This window comes from Miscanthus floridulus, chromosome 12 (genome assembly GCF_019320115.1).
Source record: "Miscanthus floridulus cultivar M001 chromosome 12, ASM1932011v1, whole genome shotgun sequence".
NCBI lineage: Eukaryota > Viridiplantae > Streptophyta > Magnoliopsida > Poales > Poaceae > Miscanthus > Miscanthus floridulus.
In genome coordinates, this window is record NC_089591.1 from 55,899,080 (window position 1) to 55,910,328 (window position 11,249).

Here is an 11,249-nt window from a genome sequence, read left to right on the forward strand (position 1 = left end):
AGGGAGCAGAGGGCGTAATCCGAATGATCTATGCAAAATCCGACTGAGACCACCAGCCATCATGTAGCGGTTGGTCATAGCCTAATCCGACGCCCCCGCTACTGTGCAGAAGGGCCCAGAGCGTCGTCCAGTGTGCTGACGATGGAGTGTGGACCATGTTCATTGCAATTCGTCTCCGCGGCTCCGTCCCTGTCGCCTCCACGTCCCCGTCCCACCAACCCCCAACTCCACTCTTCGTCGCCACGCCACCTCCTTCAGACGCACTGCGCCGGCCCGAAGGGGAGGAGGAGCGGTGAAAAGAAAAGAGAAGAAAATGGGAGGAGCGGAAGCCAATCCGAGCAAGTCAGAGGATCCGCCCGCCTCCCCCGAGATCTCCGCCTATAAAATCCGCCCCACCCCCCACTCTCCCACCAGCTGCTCTCCACCAAGAGCTGCTGCCACCACCAAACCTATCGCTGGATTTGTCCAGAGTCTCTCCTGTTCGACCGCCCTAGATCTGATCCGCGGCGCCGCGTCTTCGCTCAGGTTGGTCGCCGCAAGCCGCCCTTCTTCCTCTAGCAGTCCAGTCCAACTCATGGCAGTGTTTTCAGCTTCGATTATTTCTTCTGTTGGTGGGGAATTTTTGGGGGGCGCTTATAAGCTGTTCCGTGGAATGGAATGGAATGCAGATGGCGATCACTGTGAGGCGGTCGACGATGGTGCGCCCGGCGCGGGAGACGCCGCGGCAGAGGCTGTGGAACTCCAACCTCGACCTCGTGGTGCCGCGCTTCCACACGCCCAGCGTCTACTTCTACCGCCGCGACGGCGCCGCGGCGCCGGCGGAGGGGTTCTTCGACGGCGAGCGGATGCGGCGCGCGCTGGCAGAGGCGCTCATGCCGTTCTATCCGATGGCGGGCCGCCTCGCGCGGGACGAGGACGGGAGGGTCGAGATCGACTGCAATGGCGAGGGAGTGCTCTTCGTCGAGGCCGACGCGCCCGACGCCTCCGTCGACGACTACGGTGACTTCGCGCCCACCATGGACCTGAAACGCCTCATCCCGACCGTGGATTACACCGACGACATCTCGGCCTTCCCTCTACTCGTGCTCCAGGTGAGCTTGCTCAGTTCCTAGTGTTGTTTCGATTAGACTAAGGACAGAAACTGAGGACACCCCTGTTTATAGCTTTCTGGAAGTCGTACGGCAAAGTCTTCACAAACAGCACGGCAACTAATTTTGGTTCACCTGTAGTACTCCTATTTGTTTAGTGCATGATTGGATAGCTGGGCCTTTTTTTGTCGGTTGATGTAATTCTCCTGAGAGTACCTCGTGTTCTAGGTTGGCTTTTATTAGCTGTAACCGTACCACTTGCTTGCATAGTTCTACCCACCCACCCACCCACCCGTGCTGTCGCTGTCTTGTTCTGAGTTGGGCCTCTGTTTTGGCTGGATTTTATTAGTACCCTTGGTTAGAATTGCTTAAGAAAATTCGGCATCCAAGGGCGGTCCCAAGGCCCGGCGAGCGTGGGCGGCTGCCCGGGCTCCAACGCTTTTTTAGTGGTATTCTACAATCGCTGCTACAGAAAATTGAATGTCCGTCAAGCAAATTGAGCCTGAGCTGAGCGGAGCACCTGCTATTGCTAGGTGACGGACGTACGACACTTGCTGGCACATATCACTTTCTAGTAAAACTACCACCATTATATTGCCGCTGTCAAACCTCTAATAATGTATCTCATACTTCTATTTTGTGGCTCCTGGATGTGTTATATTATGGGTAACTTCATATTTCCTTAGTCTAGTACGGACGCACTATCCAAAACTAGATAGGTTAGGATTATGCAGCAAATGAATAGCTACTCCTTATAGTGTGCAAATTAAACGAACTCACCATCACTTGACGGGATTTCATTTCATGATACCATGTAGCCAACATGCATCACCACCTTCTGCCGGACGCTAGCACGATGTATAATGTCAGAAGAGCCTTAGGGTCCATACTATAAGACTAGTCTTGCAGAGGCCGTGTTGATCTTAATAAGCCTATATTTACTAAGATCATGCATTATTATAACTTTTTTCTTCTTAATAAAAATGTGCTTAGGTACGTGCGGCCATGAAAAATAAAACCTAGCATTCATATATGTGATCATATTCGTGGTCTGTGGTTGTAACCCTGTTCTATACTAAGATGAAGAAAAACTTCCTCTGACTTCGCCCAGGCTCGGTTCAATTCCTGGGTCCGCCACTGTCGGCATCATATTTGTTTTGGTGATTATGCATCGAAATAAACTTACTTCACCTGGACCAGCTAGTAGCCAATCTTATTCACAAACCGAGGGCCTTTTTGGTACACATAGCTAGTTACTAGTTGGGGCTAAAAGTTAGCCCAAATTAGCTGTGGTTGGCTAGCTAGTTGAAGGTTTGGCTAAAAAATTAGCCCACCTATTAGCTATCCTGTTTGGATCCACTAGAGCTAATTTTGGCTATGTTTTAGCTAGCTAGCAATTAGCACTGTATCCAAACATGCCCTGACTTGTCACGAAGTGACCATTTTATTCAATTTAAATCCTTTACTTCTCCACATTGACTTGTACTGTCAAAAATGAATATCAGCATTCATTCGATTGCATCATTTCATAGCACATAGTAACAGTCAAGCAGGCCAGTCATGAGAGCATACTCCGAGCAAACATGATAATTTTCCGGTAGAAGGACACCTAACTAATGAGGCTTCATGCAATGTCAATTGTGTACTACTCCCTCCGTTCCAAATTATAAGTCGCTTTGACTTTTTTGGCACATCCATTTTGCTATGCATCTAGATATAATAATATGTCTAGATACATAGCAAAATGGATGAACCAAAAAAGTCAAAGCAACTTATAATTTGGAACGGAGGGAGTACTATGTACTTGTGGACTTTTTAAATATTCCTGACCTCTGGATGTTTCTTGTCTCAACCTATGGTGCTTCGGGCTTGTGTCTTATGCCCGTAATCATCTAATTGGTTCCATACCAATAATGGACAAGTAGCATGTGCAGAACTTTCCTATTGACTTAAATATTAATACTTCAATTCTTTTGACTATTGTATGCCTTTTGTGCCTATAGTAGTCATAATGTTAGGTTGCATTAATCATGCCTTGTATATATTGGACCAGTGTCAATCGTTACATGAAATTGCTACTTGCTAGTAGGGCCTACATGGTTTCCAAGTGAGGTTGCCTGGTCAAGTTTGCAGCTTCATGTAGTCAGCATTTGTTTGATTATCTTTGGATATGCATAGGTTTAATTGGATTTAATATTGATGTCTGATTGTTACTTTTAAACTAGCCCAATAGCTTAAGTTTTCCTGTCTTAAAAGTGAACCCTTTTGCTTTGCAAAACTTTGTATTCTTGCAAGTTGTAAACTATTCTTCTGTGACTAGGTTTTCATGATTACACCATTCAGCTTTCACTTCGAATTCTGCCTAAATGAAACTTGTCTGACCTGCTGGCCTTCTGGTGGTCCATTGTCACATGCTATTTCATTTTCTAATATTTGATTGAATATGATGCATCACCAGTTTTATAGCGAATAATCTGATGAACTTGAATTTAAATTGTAAATATTGCTGTACTGTACAACGTCGATACAGGATAATCTGTTAGGCTGTAATTTAGCATCACAGATCTTACCAGTGGGCAGGGAGCTAGATGTATGACATAAGAGTTAGGTATTGTGTCTCACACCTGAAGGTAGCATAACAGAGTTTGGCACGAGGCTCTTTTTACCTTATTACACCATATTTTTGTACCTTTATATTGGTGTCCAGCATCGATTATAAATTTAGAGATATGCCTAGTAGGGGCTCCATATCACTTAAAAGGGAAAATAAAAATATTAAGCAGTGACAGGTGGTGACCCTGTCTTAGGTGAGCAGTATTGCATTCTGGGGAAGACAAGCTATATGAAGTGGAAGACTGCAAGCTTCTTTCATTATTGGCAATAGATTGACTCACAAATGTGTTACTGGTCCTTTGGAATTGCTTTCCAGAACCTACGTTTATAGGTTTATATTACTCCCGTTATCATTGTGGCCATTTACAAGTTTAAACCCACGCCGTTGTGCAAGAGCCATTTCATGCACATGATGTTTCTGTATTAAAATTATCTGCCATCTCTGGTTGTCATTCCATTTTTTTTTTTTGAGTTCCATCGGTTGTCAGGTGCAATTGTTTTCTTGTTAGTGACTTGGACAAGCTTGTGCCAACTCCACAATTCAACAGTTATTTCTTTTAATAGAAAATCAAATAATCAGTTACCTTCACTTGTCCTCAAGATTTATCTGGTCTTTAAGCTCAGTGGGACAATAATCTAGTGGATAATCCTATCCATCTTGGAAATCACATGTGCCCGAAGAAAGTTGCATGATGGAATACAAATCAATTACTTGTCCTTTTGCATTCGATATTATATTTCAGCATACCGCATTAACCTCATGAAGTGGGTTGGAATTGACCACATTATTTCTCTCTTTTTTTTCTTGGTTCCAGGTGACTTATTTCAAATGTGGAGGCGTCTCCCTTGGTGTTGGCATGCAACACCATGTCGCGGATGGCATGTCTGGCTTGCACTTCATTAACTCATGGTCTGACCTCTGTCGTGGAGCTCAAATTTCTGCCATGCCCTTCATTGACCGCACTCTGCTTCGCGCTCGTGATCCACCAACTCCATCTTTTCAACACATTGAGTACCAGCCTGCCCCAGCTATGTTGTCCTCCACACCCCAGTTCCTTGCTTCCAAGTCAAAGCCACTTGCCACTGCGAATTCCACTGCTGTGGACATTTTCAAGCTCACTCGCTCAGACCTTGGCCGGCTGCGCTCACAGCTTCCTGCAGGGGAAGGTGCACCCCGGTTCAGCACATATGCAGTGCTAGCGGCACATGTCTGGAAATGTGTCTCCCTTGCACGCAGCCTACCTCCTGAACAACCCACCAAGTTGTATTGCGCTACTGATGGGCGACAACGGCTACAGCCTCCACTACCAGATGGTTACTTTGGCAATGTCATCTTCACTGCGACACCACTTGCTGAGGCTGGCAAGGTGACCAGTGGGCTGGCAAAAGGAGCAGCAGTCATCCAGGGAGCACTGGATAGGATGGACAATGACTACTGCCGTTCAGCGCTGGACTACCTGGAGCTGCAACCGGATTTGTCAGCACTGGTGCGTGGAGCACATACCTTCCGGTGCCCGAACCTAGGGCTCACCAGCTGGGTGCGCCTTCCTATCCATGATGCCGACTTCGGATGGGGCCGGCCTGTGTTCATGGGGCCAGGCGGCATTGCATATGAAGGTCTGGCGTTTGTCCTCCCAAGTGCGAATGGAGACGGCAGCCTGTCCATTGCTATCTCGTTGCAGGCTGAGCACATGGAGAAGTTCCGGAAGCTAATCTGCGAAGTTTAAACGGAATGTCAGCGCCGACTATTGAAGGAGGATGTTATAGGGCGAGAGGCTTTATGTTGTACCCAAATTCTCTCAGATAAAATACTGAAGTTTGAAGTGAACCCAGTGGCTGCACTTTCACTTTTGAAGACTTGCAGAGCTACCTTTTGCGCCCTTTGGGGGATGTTTTTGGCAAACCTATAATTGTATGGGTTACCGATAGATGAGTTGTTTTAGGGGAAAGATCGATTATAGAGAAAGGGTAGACATTTTCTGTGAAGAAACATAGTAAAAATCATTGTAAGGAACAAACTCCAATAGCAAACTCGATGTGGGGTTACTTGAGCATGGAATAATCTATCAGCAATTTGGCAATCCACATTTTTCTACCTGTACGACGGAGAAATAGCTGAGATTGAGCTGCAATTGCAACTGATTAAACTCTTATCAAGTTGACTGAAGTTTCCTCAGTGGCCAATCTTGATCTTTCTGCAGGTGTGGGTCACAACAGGTGCAGATCTTCGCCCTTTTTCTGAGGCTTCAAAAGAGCGCCAAAGTGAAGATCCTCAACTGCTGCAGGCTGAGATACAACTGAACACACAGGCTGAGGTTTTGAGGCTGAGGTTGAAAACACGGGCAGATGGAGCCATCGACTCTTCTCCAATGGGCACTGCCATGCTGCAAGGCTACTCATCATGACATGGATTGCAGTAGCAGACGTGGAGGTTTGGGTAGTAGTCTAAGGTGGTGGTGTGTTGGAGAAGCCCTTATCAACCAGTGTACCCCTTTGGATCTGCTGCAAGCCTGATCATAATACCCGGTTGTTGTGCCTTTGATAAAAGTATGTTCGGAATCGTTGCACCTCCATGAGAAAGGAGACAAAACATAGAACACAGCACCTTATTTCAAGGACTAAAACAATAGATTGTTGATCATTCGCCCAAAAAAAGATATTTTATAATGGATATTCAATTAATAAAAAAATACATTGGCTCCTTCCTGTCAATAATGTATAGAGGTTTAGAAGGAGAGAATTGACAGTATGTGAAGAGAGAGCATGCAAACAGGAATGTTTTGGGCCATTAATTTAACCATGAATGACAATGACATCAACGAATTCAGAATCCAAAGTAAATTTGGAAGTAATCAGATAGATTTCTTCACTGAACCATCCTTTTCGGAGAGCTTCCAAATCTAAGAATTTGGGTTCAAAACAGAGACGGTAGAAGTTGCTCTTAGAATCTATCAACGCACGATATTTTATTTGTTAGATCCGAAATCAAGGGCCCATATCAAATCACCCTTTCTATACTTTGGTCCCGTTCGCTTCGCTGAAAAAAACAAGCTAAAACACTATCTCAACTGATTTGTTGTGAGAAAAAAATACTATTCCAACTAAAAAACAAACTAAAAAAACGAATTATAAGAGAAATGAAAAGGCCCTTATCTCCTACCCTTTCTTCCAAGTGCCCATCCATGCCCGCCCAACGCTAGATGCGACTGTGCGGCCCCACCACCAATGCGTTTCCACCCGACTTCGGGTAGTGCTGCACGATCGGAGCCACCTCAGCAGCCTAGCAGCGCCTCTAAACAGCGAACGCTCATCCAAAACAGCGATCAATTTTTAGACATTTTTTTTTGGAAAAAATCCCCCTCTTTCCTTTTTTGGAAGCAACTCAACCAAACCGGCCAACCAACTGCGCGCGCACAGCTTATGGTACCGCGCCTCTCACTTCCTGCGCTTTGTTAGGAAGCGCTGACGTAATAAAAAAAGAAACATTTATTTTAAAATACTATAACTTTTGAACGGTGCATCTGTTTTTAATTCCGTCTGTACTGGTGTGTTCTACGCGACGTGACTAATAAAACTAGATCCCACTTATATATGTTTTAAAGAATTTTTTCTAGTACTAATTTCTGTATAATAACTTATAACATATAACTTATACATAAAACTTATTACGTATAACTTATAATATATAACTTATCCTAAAGGTTAGAAACACAAAAATTATAAAACAAAACTTATGTACAAAAGCTATTAAACACAAAGGAACAATTAACTTATAATTTATGCCAAAACTTGGAAACACAAAAAATTATTAAACATAAGGAACGAATTAAATAATAACTTATGCTAAAACATGGGAACACAAAAGTTACGGAACACAACTTATATACAAAAGTTATCAAACATAACTTTTATAAATAAGTTATTCTGTATAACTTATGTATATAAGTTATTCTATATAATGTATGTACGTAAGTTATTCAATACAACTTTATATATTATAAATACATATAAATTGCTACTGAAAAAATTATTTAAAACATATTTAAATGAGGTCTAGTTTTGTTCGCTTTGTCGTGCAGAACATATCGGTACAGATGGAATTTAAAATGGATACACAGTTCAGAAGTTATAATAATTTCAAAATAAATACTTTGATTAGTTTTTGCTGATGTCAGCGCTGACATCAGCGCATGCATAACCGCTCAGGGAGGGGAGGCACGCCAGTTGAGACGTACGCGTCTGTAGGAGCGTTCGCTGGATTCCTTGCCGGTGAACGATCACTGAACTGGATTTGGGGCAGCCTAGCCTATATGAACGTTGCTCTCATCAAGTCTGGACGCGCTCCCTTGTTGCCACCATCTCTCGCTGGCTTCGGCAGCGCACCCTTACCCCCCTCCCGCCGCTGTCCATGACCACCACACGCTAACCTGGCTCCTCCAGGCTATTAATTTGATGCCCTTGCCCCTACTTACCCAATCGTCATTGTCGTCCTGGCTAGCGGTAGTATTGCTGCCTCACCCCTCCCCTCCCGCACTTGCCACCAGTCCACCATTGTTGAGCCGGCTTGGCATCCTTAGATTCACCAGATTTTTCTATAAGCGTGCCAGAATCCTTGCATGAGACCTTAAACCCCGAGCCTTGCACCTTAACCGCATCTGAGTCTCTGAGCCATGATGGGGTTAGAGGAGGCAACCTTACTACTCAAATCGGACGGATTAGAGGTTGATTTGGGCTTGAATTGGACATGAGAGAAATAGAGCGTTGAATTTCGCCAAAAGACTCGATGCTCTTTAGGATTCCCATTTTGTGTTTATTTCACCCATATACCTAAGGTTGATAAATTGTGACTACAACACACAAAAAGAGTTTTGTAAAACAGCTTTTAACCCTCATGGCAATAGAAAACAATGGGAGATATGAAAGTGTTTGTACTTTTCATTAGTCCTTCAGCCTGTTCGGGAGGCCGTATCGTATCGTGGATTATTTACTGCTGGCTGGTTTGGTGTAAGAGAAAAACACAGTTCCCGGCTGGAAATTTACGATCGTTTACGAGCAAGCGAACAGGCTGCTTGTTGGAGCACCTAGAACGTTTTTTAATGAGTCTATAACATATATTTTGTTGAGTAGAGTATTATTCCTGGTTCGGGGATCGTTGTTCAACGTTGGGATTATACAAGCATTCCAAATTCACTTGGAAATGGTCACATGTTGAAGAGAAACTCTTTTTAGTTGAAGAGAACCGGACAGCCTTTGTGCTAAGGTTTTGAAAGCTAAATATTATCCTCAAGGCAATTTGCTGGATAGAGCTCCGGCTGGTGAGGCCTCGCAGACTTAGTGTGCAATTGAATATGGACTAGAGCTGCTGAAACAGGGAGTGATTCATCGTATAGGAGATGGAAGGTCTACCCAGATTTGGTGGGATAATTGGCTGCCCAAGGAGTACGGTCTTAAACCGATTGGACCCTGTCGCATGTGCACAGGCTCAGGTGGGTTCACTATCTTATTGATGACAATGGTGATTGGGATGAAACGGCTGTACGCAGGTACTTCTATCCTTGTGATGCAGCGGAGATTTTTAGTATCAAGCTTCCTGAGCAGCGTACTGCTGACTTTGTTGCATGCCATTATGAGAAAACCGGCATTTTTTTTTCTGTGAGAAGTGCTTACTGGTTAGTGGTACGGAATCAGTATAGAGTTGGAGCTCCTGGCAGTAGCGCAAGTTCAGATCAGGGCCGTGCCGGATGGAACAAGCTATGGCAGGTACGAGTGCCATCCAAGGTCTCTGTCTTTGCTATGAAAGCTGCCAATAATGGCTTGCCGACCATGTTAGTTGATCTCCACCAATAGGCTCAATGGTCCATTGGACCCTTGCCTCTGCTCCCTGATCGGGGGAGCCCAACCCTAACTGGTTGGTGGGCCCCTGTCGCACAGCACATATATATAGAGGAGTGGGGAACTGGGCTCGGGTCACGAGGTTGAACGGAGCCACCATCCCACCCACAGAAAACCTAATCCGATCTTAAAGAAGTGCTGCCAGCGACGGGATGAGCCCGCCACCACCGCCGTCGCTCCTGCAGGGCCATCACCGTACCACTACGGACTTCACCGAGCCGGAGCTGCCTCTACACTGCCGTCCAAGCTGCTGCGGCGCTATGGGCAGAGCGGTGAATCTTCGCAAAGGGTGAGAAGACTCACACCGGATCTACGGGTTACACGCACATAAAGGTACACCATTCAATTCTAACAAGGGTACCAGAGCTAGGTTGCCTCTGTGTGTCGGGTACCATTCAATCCGAAAGGGGAAGGGGTGGATCTACCTTGCCGTGCGTCGGGATGTCCCTTCGCCGGCGCGGGAGAAGAAGCCGAGCCGAGGGAGCTGGATCGCCGGGCTCGGCTAAGGAAGCGCCGCGGCCAGGCCGCTCGACGGCGGCGTGCTCACCCGTTGGGGATCACGTGGGCCGGCGAGGGGGCCGGCGACGGCGCCATGGCCGCTCCACCGTCGTCGCTCTCGCTTCGCTGGCTCTCGGTGTCTCGCTGTGGCGGCACTGTTGCGCTGAGGTAGAGAGAGGAGAGAGCGGCGAAGAAGAGAGAGAAGCAGACGGAGAGAAATGAAGCTAGGGTTTTCCTCGGGGGCTCACGGCGTCGCGTTTTATCCGAGCGAAATGCGCGCTCGGCCGTCGAATCTGGACGGACGGCCGAGATCGAATGGGCCATGTCGCCGGCCCAGGCGGGCGCGAGCGCGCCGCGGCACTTTGCCGGCCCAGGCCCAGGTTGTGGCCTGGGTGCGGCCTACGCGCCCGCGGACAGATGGGCCGAGTCGGTTTTGACCGGCTTGGGCCGACACAGGAATAGCAAGAGCCCAGTTTCGTTTTTTCTTTTTCTGGAAAATTGAAAATGCAAATTAGCTCAAAAGAAAAATAGAAAAATGTATTTTACCTGTGGGTAAAATTCAAGAAATTGAGTATACGTTTTCCGCTGCTAAAGAAAAAGTATATTCTTCAGTGATTTTGAACCGACGTGATATTTAACTGAAGAAAAAGAAAGTTTTTCCAGTAAATATTTATTTCCTGGAAATTGATTAATGGATTAAAGAAAATAGAAAAAGCAATTTTTCCTGTGGGTAAAATTCAAGGAAAAGAGAGTTTTTCCACGGCCAAAGAAATTATTGATTCTCCAGTTATTTTGAACCAATGTGGTATTTAATTAGAGAAAAAGAGTTTTGATAAAATTATGATGTTGTTATTTTCTGACCAACGTTGTTAATAACAATATCGTAATGTTAATGATTTATGCATTAATTCTACTTCTGCCCAACGGTGATATAGAATTAGTGTATAAGAACAGATGTTAATTTTAATGATTTATGCATTAATTCTACTTCTGCCCAACGGTGATGTAGAATTAGTGTGTAAGAACAGTTGTGAAAGTTAATGATTTATGCATTAATTCTATTTCTGTCCAACGGTGATGTAGAATTAGTGTATAAGAATAATTGTATGTTTTGATTTTGACCAACGTTGGAATCAAGGCATGCAAATGATGTTATTT

The 11,249-nt window shown here is 45.3% G+C and overlaps 1 protein-coding gene across 2 annotated transcripts; it reads left to right on the forward strand.

The window, feature by feature from the left end:
- Window positions 1–301: 301 nt before the first annotated feature.
- LOC136496616 (hydroxycinnamoyltransferase 1-like) lies at window positions 302–5,552 on the forward strand. 2 transcript variants are annotated; one of them, XM_066492343.1, is made up of 3 exons: window positions 302–525; window positions 669–1,091; window positions 4,517–5,552. In XM_066492343.1, the coding sequence occupies exons 2-3, from the start codon at window positions 669–671 to the stop codon at window positions 5,426–5,428; spliced, it is 1,335 nt and encodes a 444-aa protein (XP_066348440.1). In that variant the 5' UTR covers window positions 302–525; the 3' UTR covers window positions 5,429–5,552. The 2 variants fall into 2 exon arrangements, with proteins under 2 accessions (XP_066348440.1, XP_066348439.1); XM_066492342.1 differs by lacking the exon at window positions 302–525 and having other exon boundaries at window positions 663–1,091.
- The last annotated feature ends 5,697 nt before the right edge of the window (window positions 5,553–11,249 follow it).

What these genes read in the sequence shown, in the direction of transcription:
- LOC136496616 (XM_066492342.1), top strand. Translation starts at nt 663, where the DNA reads ATGCAGATGGCGATCACTGTGAGGCGGTCGACGATGGTGCGCCCGGCG. An exon ending in TCCCTCTACTCGTGCTCCAG is followed by an intron (nt 1,092 to 4,516) that starts GTGAGCTTGCTC and finishes TCTTGGTTCCAG; the next exon opens with GTGACTTATTTCAAATGTGG.